We start from the raw sequence: 26,929 nt of genomic DNA on the forward strand, positions 1-26,929 counted from the left end.
ATTATTCAAGTCAAGCTCAGCATTAAATTAGAAAATTTAGTTTGTCTCCTTTATCAGTAGACTTTTAAATCAACCTATTCTACCAAAACCCATAAGTTTAATGAATTTGGTCAGACATACTGTGTAACAGATGTCTAACATACAGCCGTGAGCCTAAATCATAAAAATGATGCTCCACTTTGGCATGGCAAAATATGTTAGAACGGCTTAGAAAGGTCAGTCACCAGCAACCTGCTTGCTGATAGTTGAGAAACAGCACTGTAAAATGCATGAGCTGCCTTTTGTAGTCTCTTGCAGAGCCACAGATAATTTGCTTTCAATGATTCATCAGTTGGCCCTTTGTTTCACTAATTTGAGTGTCAAGTGCAACCACATAATAAAGAATTACCAAGACCTGATAAGATTCTTCTTGCATTGCTTCGTTTGTCTTAACAACTGGTACTATTGAAACCAAACCCACAAACTGAATAAATAGCAAGCATGCGTGCAATATGACATTCTTCTTTGAAATGATAAAGTATGTTTACTGCGCTATCCGCTGATGTACCATACATTCTTGTTTCTTCCTACTTTCTTAAAAGGCACTAAATGCTGCATGCTGTGCCAACGCTAGAGATGGCATTTGTTTCACTGTTAGTCCTCCAATGAATTAGTAAAGATAAAAAATGAATTTCAGTGACAATTCCAGCCTTGAGAAAGCTGCTATCGTGACCATGGTTGAGTTAGCCTGCTGATCGTTTTCTCCTTAATGTAATCTTTAATGCTATATAGTGATAGGTTAGATGTGAAGCCATATATTAGAACTATTATTTCCATGAGTAATTTTAAGAGAAATATGTTCATGATTAGGAGATAGAATTTTTTAAAAAATTCTATGCTGTCAGTTTAATAACTTTGTAAGAAATCAGCCTTAAAATGCCTTGTTCTGAAGGGGCGCATTTATAAACTTGGAATTCCCAGAGCGAGAGATCTAGGTAATTTGAGGTCTGTTAATAAAGTTTTCACAACTGAACTACACACCATTAACACACACACCACCAAACAAAAAAAAAACCAAACCAACAAAACCCCAAGAAATTTTTAGGAGGATGCTTCTGAAAGGAGAGCGGGAAAGCGTTGTCGTCAGAAACAGAAAAGACGGCACGAAGGGTAAGCCCGTGAGATTTGCTTTAAGAAATGAAGAAAGCTTCTGTCAAGAGGTTCTGAAACCTGTTTTTAGGGCTTGGGAAAGAAAGGGTGTTATCAGCGCCTCACGAGGAGTTGAGGGCGTCGATTTTTTTTTACTAACGTGAAGGTAAAGTACTTCCTCACCGCCGCCAGCTTCGGCAGACCCAGCTCGCCGTGGGAGAGCCACGGGTTTTCCGCTAGGGAAAAACCCAAATAATGTCATGTGAGGGTCGTGCCCCGGTGCTACAAGCAGGACCGAAGCCCGGGGCGCGGGGGGCAGCCACTGCCGGTGCCCGGTGCCCGCCAGGGGCGCGGTGCCCGGTGCCGCGGCCGCCCCCGGCGCCCGCCGGCGGAGCAGCGCGGCCGAGGGGGAGGCAGAAGTTAACTTCCACCTGCCCTGGAGCCGCCGCTGCGCCGGCGGGAGGAGGCGGAGGCGGAGGCGGAGGCAGGCGGGGCAGCCGAGGACCCGGCTCTGGCAGGCTCGGAGGGTCCGGCCGGGTGTAATTCCCCCCTAATCCCCGCCACGGCGGCGCTTCCCTGGCCGAGCCATGTCTGCGGCTTCCCCGCCATGCCGAGCCTAGCGGGGAGCGGGAGGACTGGCGGCCGGGAGGCGCACAAAATGAAGACCCTGATGGTAAGTGCATTGTTGGCACTGCTCATCCCGGCTCCGGCGGCGGGGAGGAGCGGAGCGGCGCGGAGCGGGGCTGCCCCGGGCACCCTGCACACGCTCCAGCCGTGCCGGGCTGCAGCCCCGCAGCTCCGCGGGATCGCGGGAAGGCGAGCAACACCCCGGCGGCGGCGGCGAAGAACTTTCCGCCTGCTTTCTTTTATTCGTGTTGCTGGCGGTTTGGGGGGTTTTGTGTCTGTGTGCCTTTTAAGGAGCGCATAGAAAGCCGATCTGCTTAAAGGACGAGGCTGGAGGTAGCGGCGCGGGTGGGGAGCGCTACATGCAGTCCCCGACACTCGTTACGGTGCGTGAATGAGGCGCCCGAAGGGGGGCGGCTGCACGGGAATGAGGGGTGCGGGGAGCCGGGCAGGGAGAAGGGGCAAGGAAGCGGGTCTGGGGGGGGAGAGAGAGGGAGGGAGGGGGGCAGCAAGGCGGGCCGGCCGGCGGGGGGCCAGGGGGAGGAATGAGGAGGTGTTCTCCAATTCTCTCATCGCACTTTTGCCGGGATTCTGGCGGCGTGAAACTTGCGGGGAGCGGGGCGGCGGGAGCGGGGCGCCCCGCCGGGCCCCGCCGCGCTGAGCCGCCTCTCTCTCGCTCTGCCCCCCGCAGCGCCACGGGCTGGCCGTCTGCCTGGCGCTCACCACCATGTGCACCAGCTTGTTGCTCATGTACGGCGGCATCGGCGGCGGCGGCGGCCGCCCGGAGCCCCGGCGGCGGCAGCAGCAGCAGCAGGTGGCGGCGGTGCCCAGCCGCCCGCCGGGACGCGGGCAGCACCGCCCGGCCCTCCCCGTCGGGGCCGGCCTCCTGGAGGGCTACATCAGCGTCCTGGAGCACAAGGTGAGCCTCCGGCCGCGGGGCCGTCCCTCGGGCGCCCCGGGCCGGCCCGACCCCCAGGCGGGCCCCCCCGGAGCCCGGACCCGCAGAGCTCTCCTTCCCGCCCCCCCGGGGCCTCCCCCGGCGGGATGGGCTGCTTGGGTGGCTGGGCCGGCTTCCCTGCCGCCGTGCCGGGCCCTGGGTGCCAGGATTAACGGGACCCGGTGTCCAGCCTGCTGTTAGGCCTTTGGGGAGTGTTAGCTTTCTCTTCCCTTGCCCAGTAGAAGATGGAGGGTCAAGTGTTTTGTTTCTGATGTTGGATGCCAGAGGTACGCTACAAATGCACGTTTGTGACAATATGAGGAAAGGTTAAAAGAAGGAAGTTTAGTTACTGGAAGGGAAAGTCAATAGGTAGGTGTTTATTCTCAGCTCATTTTGTCTTGGGAAACCGAAGAGAACTGTGTCTCCTGCCCAGATTCCTTTTCATACTCCTCCTGGGAAGCAGAAGTTGTCAACCATAGTCTCCATTCTAGAAATTGGGGGCATCGCTTTAATGGTGAACAAAATTATGTCTGTCCCACCCTTGACACATGATTGTCAGACTGTAATACCCGTTTACCAGAGATAGGCAGACTAAGCTTTGATATCTCATGGGACAGACATAATGACATAAAGTGAGCAAGGTGGCACATCCACATTCAAGAGGGACTCAAGGTTCAGTGATTTTCTCAGAAGGCAGATTCCTCTACTTCTTGTGCAGTGTTCAGTTTGTTGCATTTTCCTGGAAATTCCAAGGACCCTGTCTGCCAAAACCCCAGATAACGTTTAGTACACACACTTCTTGCAATAAAAATTTGCTGTAAAAAATAAGCAAGGGAAGTGAGAAGTGAGGTTTCTTAACTTTCTCATGTTTTCACATCCAGACTGACATCTTTCTGAAAGATATGTTGTCAAACAAGTTACGGAGCTCAGTTTAGAGGTGCTGTGTGAAGATCAGTGACTTTGATACACAGAGATTTTTATTGTTCCTTCTGGCTTTACTTTCTATGCAAGTTATCTGTAGGTCTCTTAACATAGAAAAACAGCTCATGACGGTCCCTTGTAGGCTTTATCTGCTTTCTTACATGGTTCTCCTGGAAATTCTCCAATGTAATGTCTGTATAGGAAAAGCAGGTTTGGCCATGGGGCTCCCTGCTCTGTGAGGTGTTCTCCTTCAATTCTTTTGTTCTTCTTGAACATGACTGCAGTGGTGAGGTGTAGATATATTTGCACATGATGTTTATAAACAGTAATAACTGAAAAAGTATCAACAGGTTTTTAGGGTGTGTATGTGAGCAGCCTTCTGACACTGGTCACCCCTTACATTGATTTCTCTTGACTCCCAAACACCCCTCGTTAATAGGATGTACTTAAAATCACTATTCTGTGTTTATTATTTTCCAGGGTAATTTTAATGTTTCCCTGTGTTTTGGAGAAAACTGATCCTCTGGCTTTTTAAAATATTGTAATATGGCCCAGAACCCACAGATACTGCATTTCTGAATTTCATTTCACATAGCTCATGCCTCACAGTTATAACCTTCTGAAGATTTAATAACTTTTCTACATAACTTCTGGGGGTCAAAAAGAAGACGGTGCAGCCCCTGCTGGGTTCCCAGCTTGCTTTGTCTTATTTTAGTGCACATGAGATCATGCAGAGAGCTGTGCCACTGTGGTACACAGAGCAGTGATGACACTGTATTACCATAAGGGGATGATGGGGTAGAAAAGGGCTCAGATTTGACTCTTAATAGTGTATTTGTTTTAGTGTTTTAAGATTCATGTATTTAACATGGATTTTCAATCTCAAAATACATAGGTTTCCTGCAGAATAAAAAATGGGGAATGCAAAAGATTGCAGGCATTAATGGTTTGGTAAAAGAAGGATGCAGGATCAGGGATGATGAGAATAGGGAGAGAGATTGCAAGAACTGAGAAACGTGAACATTTTCAGAGAACATGTGTTTTGGGTGGGACACTGGAGGCTGCAGAGAAGACAGCTTGAATAGCGAGCAGCATAAAAGTGAGAGAAAATGAAGGAATCAGGGAGGTTTAAGGAATATTAGGAGAGCTGCAAGAAGAGAGCAAGATAAAATTCTGTAGCTGTGAGAAGGACGAGATATTTGAAAAGACAGGGAGGTCTGGAAGGAGCTGAAAAGTACCTGTTGTATGAGGACAACAGGCTTGGAAAGGTAAGGGGGGAATGACTTCAGCAATGCTACATGTTATTTTGATGGCACAGAGGTGACAGTGTGACATGACAATGGATGGTAGATTTTTCACAATACAGCTTCCTTAATTTACCATATAGAATCTTGGAATTAGCTGTCGGCTTGAATGACTGTTATACAAAATTCATCCTTGGGTCATGCATGAATGACAGTTAGCAGTAGACTAAATGTCTTGATCATTCAGATCTAGGAGATGAAACATGTTCTTAACTTTAGAAAGACTTTTTTTTTCTGGATCCCATAGTTTGCTTCAATAGGAAGACCCAGTTTCATGTTTGTGGTGTTGTACCCATTCTGATGCATTTCATGAGTAGGTATGCACATATATGTGGAAGCTATATGATAAGTACTAGTGTTATTATTAATCCATAATTACAATATGGGTATTGACACGTACAGAAGATGTGTTACGTGGCAGTATAGACATACAGGGATAAAAGTTAACACATTTTCCACCTTGTGGAATACCATGTATTATAAAAGCCCATCACTACTAGTAGTACAGCTCATTTAGTAGTGCTGGGTGATCATGTATGGAGACTATTTGCCAGAAAATCAAGGTAGTTAATAAAAGTACCAATGATTTTAAAAATATAGCTTGCAATATTGTAATTACCAATTATTTCCCTCCTTTTATTTTATATTCAGTAAGAATTGTAGTTCCTCATCCATCCTGTCAAGATAAGCAGGCAGTCTCTGTGAGTACAGCTAAAATATATAATACTCTTTACTGGATTGAAGAGTCTTTTTGGAGGAGTGTCTTGTCACTTGGTCAAATTTGTGATGTTTTGTTTCTTACTGCTTTTTTTCCCTGAAACAAGGCAGAGATCAGAACCCATGTTTTTAGCTTTAGCAGCCTTTTGCAGTTTAGCAGTGCAAACTTTTTGTTGAACTGAACCCTTAAAACAAGAAAATTCAGATTCAGAGGTTGGTTCTTGGCATTTTGCCTCTGCATGTCCCAGACCAACAGCAGTTGGCATTCATTGTTGATGGATGTTTGAAATGAATGAATGATAGCTTTTTTTGCTCCTAAGAGCCAGATGTTTATACCCTAAAACCTCTCACATTTGGAAACATAGTTTGCTGAGAGTTGCTATTGAGAGGTCAAGGATCGAAACAAAGCGGAGAAGTAGCAGCTACCCTTCTACTTTGAGGAGCTGTTGCTTCCTACAGAGGCACATTGGCAGAGTGTAGCACTACTTAGCTCTTGCATCTGTTCTGCAATTAGAAAGGACAAGAGTCCCAGACTGTCAACTAACATCTTTCATGAATTCTTTGAGTGTAATCCTGAAATTAAAGAGGTTTTGTCACTGGCATCGAGGGAAGCAGAATTATGCTCTTCCGTGAGGAGGCATGGGGATAAGACTTTCTGTTGATTTATCATAGTGCTAGCAAGAAATTACAATGCTAATATTTTTAAAGCAATTACTGCATACAAATAAGAGACTGTTAATGAAAGTAGGAAACCTAGCACTATTCCAGAACTTGCAAGAAATAAATATTTAACCATTATATTACTATTCTGAAATGAATGTGAGGACATGTCTCTGGATACTTAAAAAGCTTTTTACCCAGTATGGACTCAACAGTTGGCACTGCGAATAAAATATGAGTTTGTCACGTATGTAATTGAATAATATTTCACACCATCAAGGATTTTGTTTCTTAGAAAATAAAAAAAAATAAAATCTTGCAAAGTGTATGATTTATTAGAACCAAGTTTAAATACCTTAAGAGAGCACTGAGATCAACGTGATAATTTGAGTGATCACAATGATTTCTTAGTTTATGATAATGCAAATTATCATATGGAAAGAAATCTTTGTAAACCCTTTAAATTCATGCAGATCAGAGAACAATGTAGTTAATTATGTGCTTGAGGAATAGTCATTCTGCAAATACTGGTATAGCTCCTTAATCTCTGAGACAGAATAAGTTGTTCCGGGGTGAAATTATATTTCAATTATATTTCAAGGATAGTAAACTTTGTGTACTTAAAATAGGGGGGAATCTTGACATGTTTGATATTCTTTGTAATGAGTATTACATAGAGTTCAGAATTCAATTTTTTACATAAATAGTTAAATCATTGATGGTTTTGGGCTGAATAGTTTGGGGGTGGTCACTAAACCAACCTTCATAACTGACTTATGTGGGGATGGGAAGCAATTAAATTATTTCAAGGGTTTGAGTGTCTTTCAAATGAATTTATCACACAGTCATAAGGTATCTTACAACGCAACAGTTTATCTTGCCTGAGGTGGGATCAAGCCCACTGAGTTGAAGTAAAACCATGTACCATGGAAACCATATTCCTGTTTGCCTCTGAAATTCTTACCTGCAAAGGAAGGAACACACACTTTATTATGCAATTAAGTATTTGATGGAGCTTTTATTATGTGAGAGATCCACAAGGGGGAGACTTTATTCTAGAATAACCTTGTTGGGGGACGCATCCATCTGTTGGAGATCTAGGCAAGATGTGAGTCCAAAAAGCACCTTGTTCAGTGTTTTGTTGGTTTACTGGTTGGGTTTTTTTATGATTTTGAGGTACTGTGGTTACCTTTTATGCTGATAAGCTGTAGGTTTATTAAAACCCTCATACAGCTGACAGAGAAAAAAAACAGTACCATGACAGTTGGAGAATATAACTGAATATCCACAAACACAGAGGAGAAACAATTGTTTTACCAGATTTACCCAACATTTGAATAATGACTATCTTGTGCTTTATATTTTCTTGCTTTCGAGGAACTGCAGTACTCTGCTTTTTCAGCCTAACAAATCATAATACTGGACTCATTCATTTTGATGACCCCTGTCTAAATTTTTTTAGCAGCTTCTGTGTGTGCTAAATGATAATACCTAGTATGCAATGCATAGCACACAACAATGATGGGAAACCATGGTGCGTTTTCCTGTTTTCCAGGTTGCTTGGCACCTCTGCAAATAACCGGTAATCTTAGCTTGGCGCTGTTCCTACTTGGAATATCTTGAAATATTTTTAAATGTTTACATATGGGTATCGGTTAGATGTACAGTTTATGCATTTATTTTATGAAGAAGGCCATATTCTGTAGTTGGACAGATTTTTTACAGAATTCTGACTCCAGTCCGCTTGAGAGAACACAAATGTTAGTTGTCAGGATAATAAAAACAAGTAATATTTTACAGTTGTCACTATTGCCTAATTTGTTCTAAAATAAGGGCTGTTAAAGATGAAATCTAATTAGTAGAGGTAGTGACTCCAGGCAGAGGTCGGGACCTGCTGCTTAAAAGAATTGTCTAAAAGGAAGACAGGTACTATTAAATATTCAGATGTCCCTAGAAATTGAAATGTCTGGTATGCATGTAATATGTGGTGTTATTACATTCATTCACGTAACGTGGTGCATAAAAACCTACCCAACCCCAAACCAGCTGTGTTCTGATCATTTCCTGGTTATTAAAAAGATAAAGGAGAGTAAATTATTGTTGTTATACTGAAAATAGAGAAAGTATTGGAGTTTATACCAGGTGAAAATCTTGCCCCATATAATTTGTGACATTTTGTGATGTAGCTTTGTTCTTACATAGAAACTGAAGCAAAAAGGTTTTTTCAGAGACTGTATCACAAAATCTTGATGACTGATTTCAGTACAAACATAAGTAGTAGGTAAATGGTCAGGTCAAGATGGTTAATGCAGAATTGTGTTTTAATTTTCTCACATTTTAAAAAAGTCACATCTTACAGCAATATCTGATACCATGAAACTGGTCATAACCTGTTGTCTTGTTTTTACAACTGACAAATACAAAGTTCTTTATTTCTTTTTTCTTTATAGAAGAAAAATTGCAGTATCATGGAGATGTTTTTATTTATTTTGCACTTCTGTTTTTTGATTGATTCTGGATTATAGCCTTTATCCTGAGTTGTGAAAAGTGGAGAATGATTAAATACTTTCCTGTATTTATGATTAAATTCTTTCCTGTTTTATGAATATCCTGTGCATCACATTTTAATAAGTGGGTGCTGTCTGTTTCTCTTGTCTGCTTCCCTATCTTCTTTTGCGAACATAGAAAATTCTTCCAGGCAAAATATTCTTCCAGGCAGGGAGTTAGTGACACTTTGCTAGTGAGATTTGCCTATCTCGTGTGCAAAACCCCTTAATTTTTTTTTCTTTGCATTTTCATCATTAGTTTCAGTGACCACATTTATATTTCTAGTATGTGCTGAAGTATATTATATTTGATAACCATTTGAAGTTACTGTATTATGCACTTTTTGTACACAGTCTTTCACTGTGAGCATTTTAGGCTCTTTTCATCTTCCTGTGAAGACAAAGTGTTCTTCTGAAGGGTTTTAATCCTTAGTGGAAGCAAGTATGAACTAAATGAGATTTTCAATGACAGTAAATGTCATTTTTGTTCACAGCTGATGGATATCTCTCAATAGAGTTCCTTAAGTTCTCCCTTTCTGCTTGTCCTGGGGCATAAGTGGATATTGAGTGTCATCCTAACTATGTGATATCTTCAGAGCAATAGACTGCTGGTAGTTTCCTTTTCCCAGTGACCTTCCTTATTAGTTTAACCTGTATTGCTCAGTAACGCTCCGTATGCACATCCTTGATGCTGAGGTGGCATTGATAGGAAGAACTCAGTGTATTAATTGAACTTCTAATTAGGGCAATTATGATCAAATCAGCAGTCGTTTGGTGCTGATATAAGCAGATATGACAGCACAAAAGCTACTTTGAAGGTGAGATGAAGCATCATGGTGTTTCACCTCACTCTGTCCCTAAGCAATCTCCATTAGCCATCACTCTCTTGCTCTAGTAGATAAAGTTTAAAGTGTTAAGACCAGGTTAATTACTGAAGTTTGCTATCAGCTGGAAAAGCAAAATTTTCAGTTCAGAAACTGCTATTAAGTGTTCTCCATAGTCATTCTGAAAATATCCAACCACAGTTAAGAATACCAGTCACATAAGAAGTGAGGGTGCAAGTCAAAGCTGAAACCTGCCTTCAGAGAGTCTGTTTGCAACAGAAGTGCAAAATACAAATGGAGAAGTGGAGCTCTGAGGTGTCCCTTGATGGTGTTACATGACAGACAGAGTTGGGTGCCAAGAAGCACATACACATTCCTATAGAGAATATACCACGTTTGAACTGAGGTTAGGCAAATCTGTTAATACTCTTAGTGCCTGGCCTGTATTCAGAGAGACATACAATGTAAGAGAAGCACAATGTGTATATTAAGTGCAATAACAAATACCATATTCTTACTGGAACCTTGTAAGAAAACTTCAGAATAAGATTGGGTTATTTTAATACAGAGGGGGCAAAGCATTATATTTAACAGGTTACTAGAGTATTTTTTCACAACGATGGTGAACTAGTGCAAAATGTTCATTGTGAAAGAAAAAGGAGCAAGTAGTGGATTTATATGGTATACAGGCAGCATAGATCAGATTTTCTTAATTCAGATTTAATAATAATCTGTACCGTTGCAAGTAACATAGAACAAGAGTATATAAATGTGTACTACATCGTAGAAAGCAATATGTTAAGAATTCATTGCAGCTGTAGAAAAATTTCCATTACAGAATGGATGGCTTAGCAAGAAATAACCCAGAAAAGAGGAGGAAAACGTTTCTCAGTGAACAGTCAATACCTTTGGAATATGCATTTTTGTTTAGCAAATATTATATTTTTAGTATGTTGTCAGCATCCTCAGGTATTGGCATGATGTTAATATTGCACAAACAAAATATTCTGTAAATTTTGTACTGTTGGACAGTATTAAATTAGAATATATCTTGCCCTCAGCTATAGCAGGTCATAAAAGTAGATGTAATAACATTCAGCAGAGCATCAGTCTAAGAGTTATCTCTAAGGAAAAGAAAAATTCAACAGTGCGAGTTCGTGCAAATGTACATCTCTATCAAGCTTTGTGCACAGGAAAGTTAAAAGAATATTGTTATGCTTAAGAAATGGCTCACTGAGAAATAGGCTTCTGGAGACTGCATTCATCGCCAAGTACATGCTACTTACCAGTTTGCTTGCATGAGGTTAAAACATTTTCTCCCAGTTTGAGACACCAGGTTGTGTTTTGTAGGTAGGGACATGAATTACATTGAGGCTCATTACTTTCTAAACTTTCTTGCCTGCATTGCATTCTCTGTGGTTAGACATTTTTATTCTGTTTCAGTGAAATTCATCCTTGTGACTTGTACGAAACATAAGCATCTGAGGAAGCACATAATTGAAGTAACTGACAGGAAGGTAGCATGTGGTTCTGGGCTAATAGAGTGTGATGCAGAGATCCCAAAGCTAGCGGAGGCTGGGGCAGTACGTCTACGTAGTGTAGTTTGAGACAGGCTTGTTAGCTTGAATTTGAAAGCAGAGTAGTCCACACTGTATCACACAAGTAAATCCTGACCTTTGGCAGGTGTATTTCTTCTGGAGCTGGGCTGGCTCTGCACTGCGCTTTCTTTGGCATTCGGGGTCAGAATAGGCCGAAGCTACACAGGGTGCCTAGGAAGTGGTGGTGCAGACACGCCCAAAACGTTCCTGGAGGATTCTCAAGTGCAGCACCAGGGACTGAAACTGCATTTGAAATACTACCTGTTCTTAACTTTAGCCATCCAAACTATGTACACCTTGTATTTGTAGAGATTGAATATTTGGCCACAGCAAAGCGTTTTACAAAACATTATGATTTCCAGGACTTTCCATAGTCCTTCCGAGAAAGCTTTTTGGCCAAATGCGTGGAAGCAGTGCTCCCCCAGCCTTATCCTCAGTCTTCAGGTAGAGCGCAGAGGCTCAGAGGGAGGATGTGCTGTTGTACAACCTGTGCCATCCCTTCCATGTTCCGCTGTAGCCCAAGTATGGCATCTTTGGGTCTGTCCTTCAGACACATTGCTAATTTTCAGCCTTGGAGATTAAAATAATCTCCAATTGACTGCTAATTTTCATCCTTGGAGATTAAAATAATGACAAATGTGCTCCTACATTTTGTTGCTGTCCATTTTAGTCCTAATGCTTCTGTAAAAGGGTTGGTTTTACACATCTCAGCATATTGGTTGACTCTAAAATAGGAACATCAAACCTCAAGATACAGCCAGTGGTCTGACTGCAGCTACCAGAGTGATGGAGAGTTAATACTGCCTGTCTTTCCTCAGCTCATCTGCCTGTGCCGGCACAACTGTAGGTGAACTCCTTTTTAAAAACAAACATAACAAAACACGTTTTTTTTAGATAATTTGTTTCTTAACACTTATATTACATAAAATGATCATTATTATTGATGACTGTCCAAAATACATTTCCCAAATTAAAGACCTGTGGCAAAGTCACCACTATTTCCATTTGTTCATTTACTTACGTATTCTCTGTGTAACACTGCTCCATATTTCTTGCTGTTTTTAATAGTGATTCATGAGCGTTACGAAGACTGAGACAATTTGTTAAAATACTGCTCACGTTATCCGTGAGAACTACCTTGGACATGAATGGGACTATACATAATAACCAGCACTTCAGTAAGGGTTTCCCCTCTTGCCGAGTGCCAGCTGACATGATGTCTAAGCATATGTCTGTATGGGATTTTGCCAGCAGAGGAGAGCATGCTCTGCCCTGCTTTTGAGCTGGTTGGTGATGTACCGGCTCTGCTCTGGCAGCTGAGTAGCTGCAGTTAGCATGTTGCTAAGCCAGAACTAATAAGCTTGACTGAGAGGCAAGGTTTATTATCTTGGGCTTAGCAGCATATTTAGTGTGGTTATGTAGCTTACACCATAATGCTTCTCTGTGTCGTACAATCTTGACTCATAAGCAGAGCTTGCTTGTGGTTGGTTGTATGGAGCATGGTCAGTATTTGCTTGCATCTCCCTGCAAAACTTGCTAGTCCGTATCCTAATGGTTTCTTAACCTTGCTGCAGAGGAGTATTTTTAGTCTTCTGCCACACCACCAAGAATTTCCTACCTCGTATGATTGGAGAATGTGACCACAAGCAACAGGTTTATTGTACAGTTGCACACTGCTCAGTGTGCAGTCCGAAGTCTTACATACCTCACAGTACTCCTGTTACTTAAATTCAGGTAATCGAATTGCCACGTTTAGTACACTTAACAAAAAAGACTATTTTTCAGCATTTATGTTTTGTACAGCAGCCTAATATGATCAATGATGTTGTGGATCAGGTTTTCGAAGTTTGAAGTGAAACCCTAAATCAAGTTCACAGAGCATGATTTAGTCATCTAAGTCACCATTTACGACAAAATCTGCTGTTTTCACTGGGCACACACTTATCAAAGAAAAAATTTTAATTGCTTTGCTTTAAAAAAGCATGTTTGAGGATGAAGCTAAGAGTTTTATGGTTTGTAACATGCCTATTTCTATATACATAGCTTACTTTATAGGTAATGCTATTGTTTTCCTTTGTGTTTTCTGGTATTCTTAAATATATATTTCTTTAGAAATGTTGACTGCCGTATCTTAATTTCAGTTAATGAAGAATTTTTGCTGATAGAATATTTAGTAGTATCTTCACTACCTAATGTAAGACTGCTGAGCCTTAACGTTACTCTTTCCATATGTAATAATCATATTACTAGATTTTTTATTTATCTTTTATTTTTTATGAATAGCCAAAAGCTCTGTTTTTTAACAAGTAGAATCAAAACTAGAGCTAAATTCCTCACTTTTGCTGTATCTGCTTTATCTCTTGGTAACAGCGCAAAGAAGCAATGAACCTAGTTATAGATATGCTGAATATTCTTTCTCAGGAGTAGTGTTCATGTATCCCTGAGGGTTTAAGGGCATAAATGAAGTCCTTTGTGCAGCTGGTAGATGTGGAGGAGGGATATCAGGGCCAGGAGGGTATCTCTGGTATTAATGTGTCTGATTTCTTCCAGCACAGTGATCCCTTTTGATCTGCAGCAATTTGTGCAATACAGAACAGCTTTCAGGGTATCTTTAATTATGCTTGTGGACATTTTGGCCTGGAAAGTGAAATGAGGCTTTAGAATCACCTTTCACTCCCAGCTGTGCTGATTTGAAACTTCGAACAGCTTGTTACCCACTTGTAAGTGTAGGGATCATGTTTCTGCTCTCATGAAAGACACCGAATATGCAGCATCCTGGGCTTCAGTAGAAGGTACCGCTGGCTCTCAGTCTTCCCATCAGAGCTCTCACTGCTGTCAAGATGGAGTAGCAACATATACATATAAGCTGTAATAGCACGTATCTTCAGATCAAATTTAGATTTGAGACAATTCACAGGACCTGAAAACTTGTCTTCGAGGTTCGATTTTGGTACAGCATACAGTGAAACTGCTGCGTTAGGAGCACCTTAGAAATAGAGTTTATACTAAAACCAGACAGAGCCACTATGCTTACCTCTGCTCTCAGACACATATAAAATAAATTGATTGATGATAAGATGCATCAGCTTTAATAAAGTTCCTCAGAAATTATTTTTTATAATTATGCTGCTTCCCAGGGATATTTTTCAGCATGTTATGAAGACGACATATTCTATTTGTAGTGCATAATGTGAAAAAAATCATTTTAACATGACAATTAGCGTCCTAACATTTGAACTTCCAGGTATGATGGCTAATTTTCATGGTCTATAGCAAATAAAAGATGATGGTGATTAATTCCACTTGAAGCTGCAAGAGGTGATCTCAGCCATGTCATGCTAAGTCCAAGGACCAGCAGTTAAGTTCTCAAGACTTTTAAAATTGAGTGCAGTGCTCACAGGAAGTGCATGAAAACCTTGTGACTGAGATCAGAGGTAAAAACAGCTGTAACAGAGCAGTGTGTAAGCTAGTTTAGCTGAAATTGTAGTCCCATTGCCTCTTGATTGTGGATGATGAGGTTGCATCTGCTTGTCTTTTTTTTTTTGTTGGAATTGCTTTTGTGCATACTAGTGTGTGCAAAGCACTGAGACTTTGAAATTCAAAATAGAGGTAATCTTTTTAAAAAAGTAAGTTTTCTAGTTCCTTTTTGTTTCCCTTGGAAAACAAATAGGTCTGTCAATTTTTTTTTTTGTTTCATATCCCATACTTTACATCAGCAAAACTACTGAAAATTACATTACCCTGTGTTTATTAAAGTTGTGCTCCTACGCAGTAATACACATAAGACATCTCATACAGCCTTAAGGATTAAGCTAAGCTCCTTTGTCAAGCATGTTGGTATGGCAGGACTGTTAATCTTTAACTGTCAGAGTCTGGTTAGATCCTTCTTTAGACTGAGGCCATGTCTGAGTGCAAAGAAATTAAAATGAATCAACTGTCCTAGTATTTACACCTTCATATTTTTGCACAGAGCAATCAATAAAAAGAGAAGCTGTGTTAGACATACATATGTCTATAAGAAGATTGCATTTCAAGCTCTTATTTAGCAGCATCATAATTTGCTTTATGTTTATGCTTGTGAAATACGAAGACAAGGTTGACAGAAAGTGTTCAAAATATGAAATTTATGAAAATAAGATGTGCAGTGGGTGGCAGCTCATTGAAAGGAGGACAGGGGAAATTTTGTGAACCTACATTTCCTGATTAAAATTCCATAGAGTTGTCTCCAGTATGTTCATGTTTTATTACATCAGTAATTACTCTTACATTTTTCCTTTCAAATTACAACATTAAGTCACAAAAGAAGAAATGTGCTATAGTTGCAGCATATTTAGACAAGGCAAGACAAAACTGTATGAAAAGAATGGTGAAGCTGGGAGGCAAAGTTAAATTAATTGTGAGAGATTAAAGCTAATATTTTAGCCCCAACTAGGTATAAAATTAGTAGTAAGGAGCTACAGTATTGTGCTATAGGTAGCAAAGGTTTATATTTTTATATTCTTTAATTAATGTTGTCCTAGCTAAAACCTGTGAAGAGGAATTTTTTAATAATTATCTGATAATAGCCAGCTACTGCAACTTGTGCTGTTATTCATTCAAAGTGGTAACATAATGAACACACTCCAATGAAGTGACACAGGTCATACGTTGAGGCAATAGGTAAAATATACTACAGAGAAACTACCGAGTGTGGTAGATGCCTAAATTGTACCTTTCTAATCAGCCTGGAATTTTTGAAATCATGGAAAAAGATACCCTCAACAAGTAACAATTTTCTTTGGCGTTTTCTTTCAAATAGAGTTTTAAGTGTCTGTTTTTATATTTCACGCACATATAACCTTCCCATTTTCTGAAACGAGGTTCTTTCCCTCAACTCATTAAATAATAATACTTTGTACTTACATATCACCTTGCTTCTGAGGATCTCCAGGTGCTGTAGAAGCATTAAATGGAGACTCCTGCCATAAAGTACAGGAGTATTAATTCCTTATGACATAGGGGGATAGTGAAACAAAAAAGTTCAAACCGTAGTTTTGACCTTGAGAGTCCAGTGAGGAATTTCAGGTAGGAATTTGAAAAGTGCTTAAGTGTTGAAAACTGAGGGGACTTAACCTTGGGATAGGTGTACAAGCAACCACTTGAGATACCTGACTTTCATGAATGGCTTGGAAGTGAAATTTCAGACCTTGTTCTATATAACACTGAAGTTATGTACAGTGGGTTGGGGGAGTTACGCACCTGAAATGGATTCGAGATACCTGATCTGCTGTATAGAGCTGCCCAATGAAAAAATACCCAAGTGCACTTCGAGTGCTCGGGCAGGGTTATGATGGAGGATGGTTTAGCCGAGATAAAAGATAACAAAAGAGAACTCAATTTGTGGACTTGAGCTGGGGATCTTACATGGAAATGCTGTGTAAAGCATTTCAGTTCCTGCTCCCGAAGCTGTTAAGCACATATTTTGAGAAGCACATAAATTGGAGATTACAGCTTTACCTTGTGACTTTCCAAAGAGCCTTCTAATCTGTTTCACTGAACTGTGTAACACCCCCAACTTCATCATATGTGGCAATGCTAGATGTCCTGTGAGGCTGCCAGATTTAGCCCCTGTCAGTTTGTAGTCAGACACACAGAAAGAGCAGTCCTTAAGTGCAGATATAGATGGTGGCTGAACAAGGCTTTTGAAGGCCACACTTCTGGTTTTGACTTTCAGGTTCTGTCAAAGTGTCATCGACTACGTCTGAGGGAGAAATCTCATTCTAAATTAGTACACAGGCACTTAAATAAATGACCTGATTTTCAGAGCATGTTGAGCCACATGCATTTTGCAACGACTCTGGTGTCTTTGGGTAGGTTAACTCTTTAAGCGTGATATTTGATGTGCGCAGCAGGGCTGCACAGTATTTTGGGCTGTAATAAACTTTAATGGGGCGTGCAAATACAGGCATTGAACAACATTAAATAAGCACCCTTGAGTCCTCAGGGAAACAGTGTATCCATCATACTAGCACCAACTACTATACGAAGTTCATTAATTTATTATGCCTTACATATTTGGTATATATTTTATATTGTATTGCATTATTTTGTGCATTTCGTATCTATTATATGACATATTAAAAATGTATTCTGTTTAAAAATAAAAAACGTTAATTTCAGTGATGGGGAGAAGAGTTATGGTAGCACATCTCAGATTTCTCTTTGCAAATTCAAGAAATCCCATCATATTTTAGTGTGAAGAAAAATAAAATCCTTGCCTGACTGCAGAAGAATACCAACAGATAGGATGATTTAAAACATATTTGAATATAAATGTGCTTTTATAAAGTACCTGACTGATAGTTTTTGAGTATGATGTCTATCACATTCCTGTGAAGCAAGAACAGTTTAGGAAGAGCAGGAAAAATCTTGCCATGTACCCAGAAAGACCATCTTCAAAACCAAAGGTAGAAGTAGTCTTTAGACTGCAAGCTTGGTCCTTAACCTCTCTATGAATGTTGATCCAGAGTTTCCTCGGACATTGAATTGTGGCAAGATCACTTGTGGTGTGACTATTTGATCTAGTAGATGAAAATGGTAGATCTGAAATTCTCTAGGCTGTAAGGGCATCCACAGCATGCTTAGTGTTTAGATAGCCCTCAGTTTTCTTTGCCTAAAATTTGCAAAGTCTAAAGAGCAAGTACAAAAATTATAAATACAAGAATACACATACAAAAAATTTCAATTATTTTCTGTATAGCAGTAGTGAGATACGAGCAACTGGGTACAGAAATATAGGATTTATGGAGTACCATCTTTAAAAAAAAAAAAAAAGCCTTTTTTCAGGCTTAACATTACGCAGCTGAAGTCTAAACAACCTCAGTTTTCTTTGCTTTCTATGGATTAGGTGTAAATATGTTTCTCTTCCCTTTCAAAGGGTAAAAATAAAGATAAGACAATTCTGTTCTCATTTAAATTAGGAAGGTTGGAGAAGAGAACTGCAAGTAGTGAATCCTGTTATCATGGATAATAAAACTGCAATAAAAGCGGGACTGCACAGCTTTCAGAGTGAAGGTGTACAAACCAGACCAGTCTGATTAGACACTGAAATACACATATTCCTGCCACAATGTTGTAGCTTAAGCTAGATACATGACTGACAAATGGTGAACCCTGACAAATAATCCATCAAGTGATGTTGAGACTCGGTCAGGGAAGGCACCCTCAAACAACTTTTTTTTTTTCCTTTATTATAATCCATCACCTCTTGTGCATCTCCTAATGGTCTTATATTGGCAGACATCCTTGTAACTAACTTTCTTTGTATTTCTTAGGAGAAGCATAGCATTGGGTGGCTAAGGCAGTTCCCACATGCTGCTTTGCAGAGCTAGCAAGAGGCACACAAGGTCAGAAAATGCTACGAATGAAATATCATTATTCACAGAGCCCAATCTTGCTTCTGCTAAAACTCTATGGAGTTCTCCCCTGGAAATCAGCGGAAGCAGGATTAGTACCCAGGTCTGCAGACCAATCAATTGTTATTAGCAGAGGCTGCCAGTGCTGCGGGCGCAGGCCTGCGAGGCGTTAAGCATCAGCTGCTGATCACCTAATACAGCGCCTCTCTTCTGTTGGCACATAGACTATTTCCTGGTTCTGCTTTGAGGTGTTGAAATCTATAGATCAATAAAATCTGAAGACAGAAGGGCAAGTAGCATGCAGGGTCAGGCCCTCTCTGTCAGATTCATACAGATTAGGGACAAAAGTGGGAGGCTGCAGTCTAGGGCTAATAATTGTTAGGTCCCAAGTCCTTCCTACACTGAATGTTTCTAAAAATCATTGTGTATGGGTCTCCTTGTTAAAGGAGCATAAGAATTTAGAACATTGCAGAAGATATTAGAGCCATAGTGTTAAAACAGAATTGGGATTGGGGAAATAATTATATTATTTTTAAACCTTTTTTAGGATTCTCTGCATTAAAGGATGACAGCAATAGAAAGTGATATTTGTTTTTCTATCAACAGGTCTAGGTTTTAATAAAGTACAAACTTTGGCAATGCTTATTGTCACATTCTATTTTGATAGGGTCTGTGCAGTGACCATTTGTAAGGAATTCCTATTTGAGGGTTGATATTTCAGTGGTCATCCTCAGATCTGAAATCTGAACAGTTTTATGAGCGGTACCAGGATTATACTACTGAGGGACACTGAATCTCTGTCTTTTCATTCTTGGAACTAGCACTGAGCTCAAGTCCCAGCGGTGCCCTGAAAGGCCAGAACTTCTTTTCATAAACCACTGACCTTTCTTCTTGATTATCTTTGTGAACTGGTGCTGTCTTTCAGTTAATAGAACTTTGTAATCGGGGAGCTAAGAGGGATAAAATAGAAGTGACAGTTTTTGCTGCTGGTTAGATGTTAATGTGACTCCTGAATGCCTTTTAAATATGTTATTCTGAATCTGAAGAAATGGAGAAGAGCACTTGTATGTGTTAAGAAGGCTAGGAAAACAAAAACAAACAAACCAACCAACCATTTGTCTGATGAGATTGAAGGATGCGTCACTCAACTTGAAACTGGAGATACAGGTACAGAAACCCTTTATGAATGCAAAAATGCAATGCCTTATAATATTTAGTATGCATTTTTGAGAGATTTACTACTATTTTAAGTATAAATCCTGTTTGTAAATGTTACTACACTGCAGCTGACTTCTGGTTTAGTCCTGTGGTTGAGACCGAGAGAAATTCAAACAGCAAAATATTTCTGGAACTGGATTGTATCACACTTGCCCCTGGTGAGAGTTAGAGCAGTTCCATGCTGTCTCTAAATTTATTCTCTCCTTTTGGTATTATCTTTTATTATGATAAGCAGAATAGAATCATAGAATCATTAAGGTTGGAAAAGACCTCTAGGATCATCAAGTCCAACCATCAACCCTACACCACCATGCCTCCTAAACCATGTCCCAAAGTGCCACGTCTACACATCTTAAAAACCTCCAGGGATGGTGACCTCACCACCTCTCTGGGCAGCCTGTTCCAATGCCTGACCACTCTTTCTATAAAGAAATTTTTCCTCATATCCAATCTAAACCTCCCCTGATGCAGCTTGAAGCCATTTTATTCTCGCTAGTGACCTGGGAGAAGAGACCGACACCCACCTCACCCTCCTTTCAGGTAGCTGTAGAGAGCGATAAGGTCTCCCCTCAGCCTCCTCTTCTCTAGACTAAACAACCCCAGTTCCCTCAACCTCTCCTCATAAGACTTGTTTTCCAGACCCCTCACCAGCTTCGTTGCCCTCCTCTGAACAGGCTCCAGCACCTCGGTGTCCTCCTTGTACTGGAGGACCTAAAACTGAACACAGTATTCAAGGTGTGGCCTCACCAGTGCTGAGTACAGGGGCTCAATCACTGCCCTGCTCCTGCTGGCCACACTATTGCTGATACAAGCCAGGATGCTGTTGGCCATCTTGGCCACCTGAGCACACTGTTGGCTCATGTTCAGCTGGCTGTCAACCAACACCCCAAGGTCCTTCTCCGCTGGGCAGCTCTCCAGCCACTCTTCCCGAAGCCTGGTGTGTTGCATGGGGTTGTTGTGACCCAAGTGCAGGACCCGGCACTTGGCCTTGTTAAACCTCATGCAATTGGCCTCGGCCCATTGATCCAGCCTGTCCAGATCCCTCTGCAGACCCTTCCTACCTTCGAGCAGATCGACACTCCTGGCCAAATTGGTGTCGTCTGCAAACTTACTGAGGGTGCACTAGATCTCTTCATCCAGATCATTGATAAAGATATTAAAAAAGACCGGCCCCAACACTGAGCCCTGGGGAACACTGCTTGTGACCGGCCACCAACTGGGTTTAGCTCCATTCACCACAACTCTCTGGGCTCGGCCATCCAGCCAGTTTTTTACCCAGCAAAGAGTACTTGAGCTGCCTGCTTATGGCTTGGACGGGTGTACTCTTTGCTGGGTAAAAAACTGGCTGGATGACCGAGGCCAGAGAGTTGGTTCGGTTCTGTACTGTTTGCTGCAGCCTATACTAATGGCTGAGGGAAAGGTTGGTGTGAAGCTGTTCTTGGACACCTCACAATGTCTGCCCACCTGAACTCTCCTATATAATATTTTTAAACGGGCTCAATGTAAAATAGAACTGGGCTAGTCTTAGTTTGAAATCTTTGGATATTAAACCCCCAACATTTCAAGATGAACCTGTCTGTGTCTGGATGTGCCCCAGGTTTCAGAGAGGGTACTCCCTCCCAAGAAAATTGAGGTCCCACAACCTGAGATGTTACAGGCTTTCCCATAAGGCATATGGTTGATAACTTCGTAGAAGGCTTTAGCAGTATATTTTAGGTGAGGTCTGAAACAGTGGTGGTGAAAACTCCATGTCTCCTGACCTTTGCTGTAGCTCGCACTTTTAAACACTCAACTCATTCTTACAGAGGCTGCTGAGAAACAGTGAAGACACAGAACAAATGCTATCAGCAGCCTCATCTGACCACAAATTCAAGAACCTCAAAGAATGCATTTTCCTGTGTTAAGCAAATTGTTCAAACATTACTTTAAATGCTCACCATGGACATATTCTTTTAGGAGTAATGTTTTCTACAGGGCACACCTCCCATGAAATGGTGCTTATCTAATGCTTTGTATTGAAAGCAGCATTTAAAGAAGGCAAATCATAATTTGGCTTTAGCATGTGATGTTTGGCAGTTCATCTGCTTTCTTAATACGGAAGTGAAAATAGTATGATAGTATGTGAGAAATTGTTTATTCAAGGCCGTATAAGAAGTAGACTGCTACGAACACACCTTGCTGTTGTTCCTGGCAGTGGACTAATTGGCTCCGAGGGCAATGCGAACAGGACACAGTTACAGAATAAGGTGTTTATTTATGTTAACATTATTCCTTTAAGCCATCTTGAAGAGCAGGCTCTGAGGTGCCAGGTGCTTTCAAACACAGGACAAGGAGACAGTCCCATTCTATTGATTGCTCTTTTAACATGATATACCTAGCCCTTGCATAGCTCTTCCTTAAGTGCTTTGAGCCCTTAGGGTAAAGAATGGATCAGTGTTATGACTCTCATTTTAAAGATGAAAGATGAAATTCAAAGTGATAATTTCACTATGAAGTTGGCAGCCTATGGGTTTGAAGTTATCCACAGGGTTGCTTCTCAGACTGAAAGGCAGCCTGCGTTGTTTGCTTGGGGATTCTCTATTCTTGGCCAGTGGCTGACCAGGAGCATCCTGACAGATGATTGAGAGGTGCAGCCTGGCTAGCTAGAATAAGGCTTACTCAGTTAACACCTGTACCCACACTTGCTGGACCTGCTGCATGTCTGCTGTGGTGGTTTGATGAAAGGCAGCAAATTCTTATTTGTTTAAGGGGCTGACTTGCAGCCATGAAATAGGATAGTGAGTAAAATTAGAAATTTTCACTTGTGTTAAGCATTTGTCCTACAGAGTTGCATAGCTCAAGTGTCAGGTGCTGAATCCAGGTGAAACGTTCTCATCCTTGGAATACTCTACAGAGAACATCACAACCAAGTGTCTGTATTTTGCATGCAATTGTCATGTGCTTTTTTTGAGGAATGATTCAATGGTGTTAATTTTTATTTTACCCTGCGTAGTATATCTAACTGCAAAAGTAGCAGGCATTCTTTGTTGCCTTTGCTGTTTAATCCAGTGGTGTATGTGAAATCACCAGTTTTGAAGATTTGAGGGAGGGGACACCAGATTCAATATTTTCTCATTGATTAAGCTTTTGGGAAGATTCTTAGAGCTCATGAAATGGCTCGGTTGTGCCAGTTCAGATTTGCATTTCAGAATGTTTCGTCACCTTATTTGCAGTAAAAGTGAGGATATGGAGGGGATATGTAATGCTGGGATATTGGACGGGGTACAGAAGGGATATGTAATTCACCTGTAGTGAATTTGTGATACATGGTGGACTTGGTTTAAAAAAAGAAAAGGGCTGTGCTTTGAAGCCCAGTGATGGCAATATAATTCAGCTTTTAGTTATATCTTAGCTGTGTTTACCTCAAATTATTTTGAGATGCCAGTGCTGAAGCGGAACATAGTGAAACATTTGTTCTGAAGTCAGAGAAGCTAGCTCCTTGGTCTTCTTTTGGTAAAGGTTAAATCCTGTATTGGAAGAACAGTAGTCTCAAAAATGACAGTTGTACTTTATATGTCATCTCAGTGTGACATTTTAAAAAAAAAGTTCTTTTTCCTGTGTGTTATTTCCTCATCTCAGTGCAGTCTTCTGTTGCTGTGTGTTCAAATTAAATATACCATTAAGGTATATAATACTGAAAGCCTCTGCTCTAAAGTCCAGTGAGACACATTTTCCCTTTCACTAGTAGATAGTGATAATATAAGTCTCTAATCTCATTAGTTCAAAAGAACCACCCCATAGCACTTGGGTGCTTTAAAAAAGCAAGAAATAGAAGAGACATGATTAAGTTTGTAGAAATTGGAAGGAAAATGTTTCTTTTGAGGTAACAATGCACTTAAGCGTTCCATATTAATGTTCTGGAAGACAATAGAAGAGTCTTTGATTTTGAAGTTAATTTGCCTGTGTCCTGCATGAGAAAATGTAGTATTTTGCATTAGTTTGTTTGCAATACAACTACAAAATGGCATGTTGATATTTTTTACTATATGTAATTTGCCTTTCTGTCAATATTCTTTATGCTGTTTATCTTCCCACCCTCTGTGAGAGGAGTTGGCAACTCTGTTTTTGTTCTTAGCTCCAGTGTTTATGATTATTCTCAGGTGTGTGTTGCTACTCTTGGCAACTACAGAATCTACCGCTCTTCGCAGGCATGGTAGCATTATTGTTTTATTCAAGCATTTAAATTTGACTGATGAGTTCATCTATATGGTTTTTGCAAAAGTCTGTTAAATCCATTTATGTGATATTCTGATATAATTGCCTGTGCTTGTGTTAATGCTGTTTTCCAGAAGATTAGGCATATGTTATAGAATCTAAATTCTAGTTTTTGAAAGTAAAATGCTGATGATTTCAGTGTTTGATTTAGACAGAAAATAAGCTTGATAGGGGACAGACAAGAAGCAAGTGGTAAGAAGATAAATGTCAGATCAACTCTTCATGTATTTGTTATTCACCTGAGCAATTTTATTGTCTGGTTTGTAGGTCCATCCCATGCTTCTGGATGTCACAAGTCTCTTATTCCTTTGTGCTACTCTTAAATGTAAATGTCATCTTAAATTTGTTTCTCAGCCTGTTTTGTTGAAAACATGGAAAAAGGCTAAAAGGTCAATCATATTTATCTCAATCCAAATTATTATCAGTAATTGTATTTTCACTCCTCATTGATTCTAATGGGACATAATATATTATATGTGCCCTATATAAAAAATAAAGTACTATTTATAGAATTATGAGTTAAAAAAGAGAAATACCCATTATTATTCATGTAATGCTGTATGTGTTTTATCAGCTGCACAGTGTAATTTATCAGATATGGTACATTGAATCCCATTGAAATCAATGAGAAATGGATATGTGACTATTCACATGCTCATTTACTGTAATACTTTGGTTATTTAGAGCTGCTAAGGGTTTATTACCAAATGTGTATTTTTGCATGTACTGCACTTACCCTTAAAACTTAGCAGGTAATTTAGCACTCAGACTGGAATGATTTGCTGTAGCGGTATTTCTGAAAAGGTACATCATGTCATGTCTTTCCACCCCTTCCTGTCCATTGTTTTGCCCTGTCATGGATATATGGCATACATATGCATGTAGATAGCAGTGGTGGTGATGATGGAGTTTCACATGTGAATTAACTTAAGTTTGATCTACTTTGAGTCTTGCTTTGGAGAACTGTAGGTAGTGAAGCAACAATCTTTAAAGGTCCATCGCAGCCAGTGTGAAGACTTACTATATATATGTCATCTAAGGGATTTATGGTAGAAGATGAGCTATATTAAGAAACGAGAGGAAGGACAATCAGTAATCCTAGGGTTATAGTACCATCACCTTGAATTTAAATAGTTATCAATTGTACATTCCTCTCCAGAAGGACAGATACTTATTCAACATCTCTATCACGTTATAGAGAATGGTATCATTACTTGGAGAGTTACAGTCTTAAACCTGCTCTTTTTCCTTGCCCTCTTGCAAAGCTTTATCTCATGAAACCGAAAAACTGTTGCCCTGTGGGTACTGTAGTTATTCACCTCTTTTGATAGGAATGCCTATCACCATATTCGGGCTCCTTGCTCCACCTCCTATGAGATGGTTCTCTAAAATTCAGTGCTTTTCCAAACTATCTACTCAAACACATCCAGCAGTAGCAGTGGTGTCTTATGGAATATTAATGACTAGTTCTTCCTTAGGGTTATCTTGGTTTTCATCCTGAATGTCAGGTAGCCTGATGTGGTGAACACATTAGGCATTCCAGGAATGTAGACAGCCCTTTCATCTTGTACTTGGTTAGAATTTATTAAATGAAAATGTCTTGCATTGGATTCTGATGTCCTGGAGTCAAAACCAAATTCATCAGTGAACTTCTATGGGGGACCTTAAGAGATAGTAATAAATACTGAAATATATTCTGTGACAGTTTTCTTTTGTTATTGACCAAAAAAATATTCATTCTTTACTTTGGGAGAGGCAATCTGTTGTCTCAAGGAAGCAAGGAGATACATTTCCTTTTGCTTCATTTCCCAAGAACTTCCAGTTACGTAGAATTGAAAGCCACAGTCCTGCCAGCACATATGCATAAGTTCAGATGGTGAGCTGTTCTAATAGTTGTATCAGTATTTTATTTAGTAATGTATGTGCAAGACATCGGAGCTTGTACTGCAAACCCGCAGATTTAAAACCAGAGGGTGCTGTAGTAGGAGCTAAAGGACCGAGTGGCTCTGGCTTGAGCTGTAACAGCCTGATATCTACGGTAGAATGTGTTTTCACTGGAGAGCTATATGGGGATATACATATTATATGTGATCATATAATACATTATTGTAATTTGCACACTGAAAATTATTTTGGTTCCTGGAATATGAGAAAGCCCTAAATACGGAGGAACTTGTGCCATGAATCATAACGCTTAAGTGCAGGGGTTCTTGAATTAGAAACTTGACTTGTTCATACACCGTCTACTCACAGGTTTTAAGGGAATTGATTAAATGCAAAAAAAGTGCATTACCTGTCTCCCATCCTATATGTTCATTAGCATAACTTGTGGCTTTTTGAAACCAGATGACGTTTGAGGTTTTGTAGTTTTCCTTCCTTTTGCAATAAAACTATTCCCCCCCCCCCCCCCCCCCAAGGTCTCAGTTTAAGTTCTCAGGTGGTCTCAACATGGTCTAGTATCATTCAGTCTTCTGAACACTTCTGCAATGTCAAATGATTCCTATTGCCTGCATGTGCCTGGAAATAACACAGTTCCCGTTCTTTCCTCTGTAAGTTAGGTCTTTCACTTTGGGTGTAAGAAAAGTCCTTTTCAGTGTTCTCCTGTATGCTCTGCAAGGTTTCGTTGTTATGCAAGTGTGTCTCTGAAGAGGTGGTGCGCCCTTGTACTAACTTAGTTCTTGATATTTTAACTCCCCATACAGAAGTGTGATACAGGGTCTGTTTTTATGCACAGATTTGAGGAATAGAATATAATCCAAGCACATTTTAATCAAGAAGTGTGGTTTCATTACCTGTAACAGCTC

The 26,929-nt window shown here is 40.4% G+C and overlaps 1 protein-coding gene across 3 annotated transcripts in view; it reads left to right on the plus strand.

Annotated features, from left to right (window-relative positions):
• Positions 1 to 1,291: 1,291 nt before the first annotated feature.
• ST6GALNAC5 (ST6 N-acetylgalactosaminide alpha-2,6-sialyltransferase 5) overlaps positions 1,292 to 26,929 on the plus strand; it is a 79,305-nt gene continuing 53,667 nt past the window's right edge. Inside the window, exons 1-2 of one of the 3 annotated variants that reach the window (XM_064455327.1) lie at positions 1,292 to 1,801; positions 2,444 to 2,671. In XM_064455327.1, coding sequence (XP_064311397.1) covers positions 1,736 to 1,801; positions 2,444 to 2,671 — 294 coding nt within the window. In that variant the 5' untranslated portion in view covers positions 1,292 to 1,735. Of the gene's footprint in view, positions 1,802 to 1,956; positions 2,089 to 2,443; positions 2,672 to 26,929 lie in introns of those variants that run through there. The other 2 variants (XM_064455324.1, XM_064455325.1) reach the window with 2 other exon arrangements.

Source organism: Phalacrocorax carbo, chromosome 6 (assembly GCF_963921805.1).
Source record: "Phalacrocorax carbo chromosome 6, bPhaCar2.1, whole genome shotgun sequence".
In the NCBI taxonomy this organism is placed as follows: domain Eukaryota; kingdom Metazoa; phylum Chordata; class Aves; order Suliformes; family Phalacrocoracidae; genus Phalacrocorax; species Phalacrocorax carbo.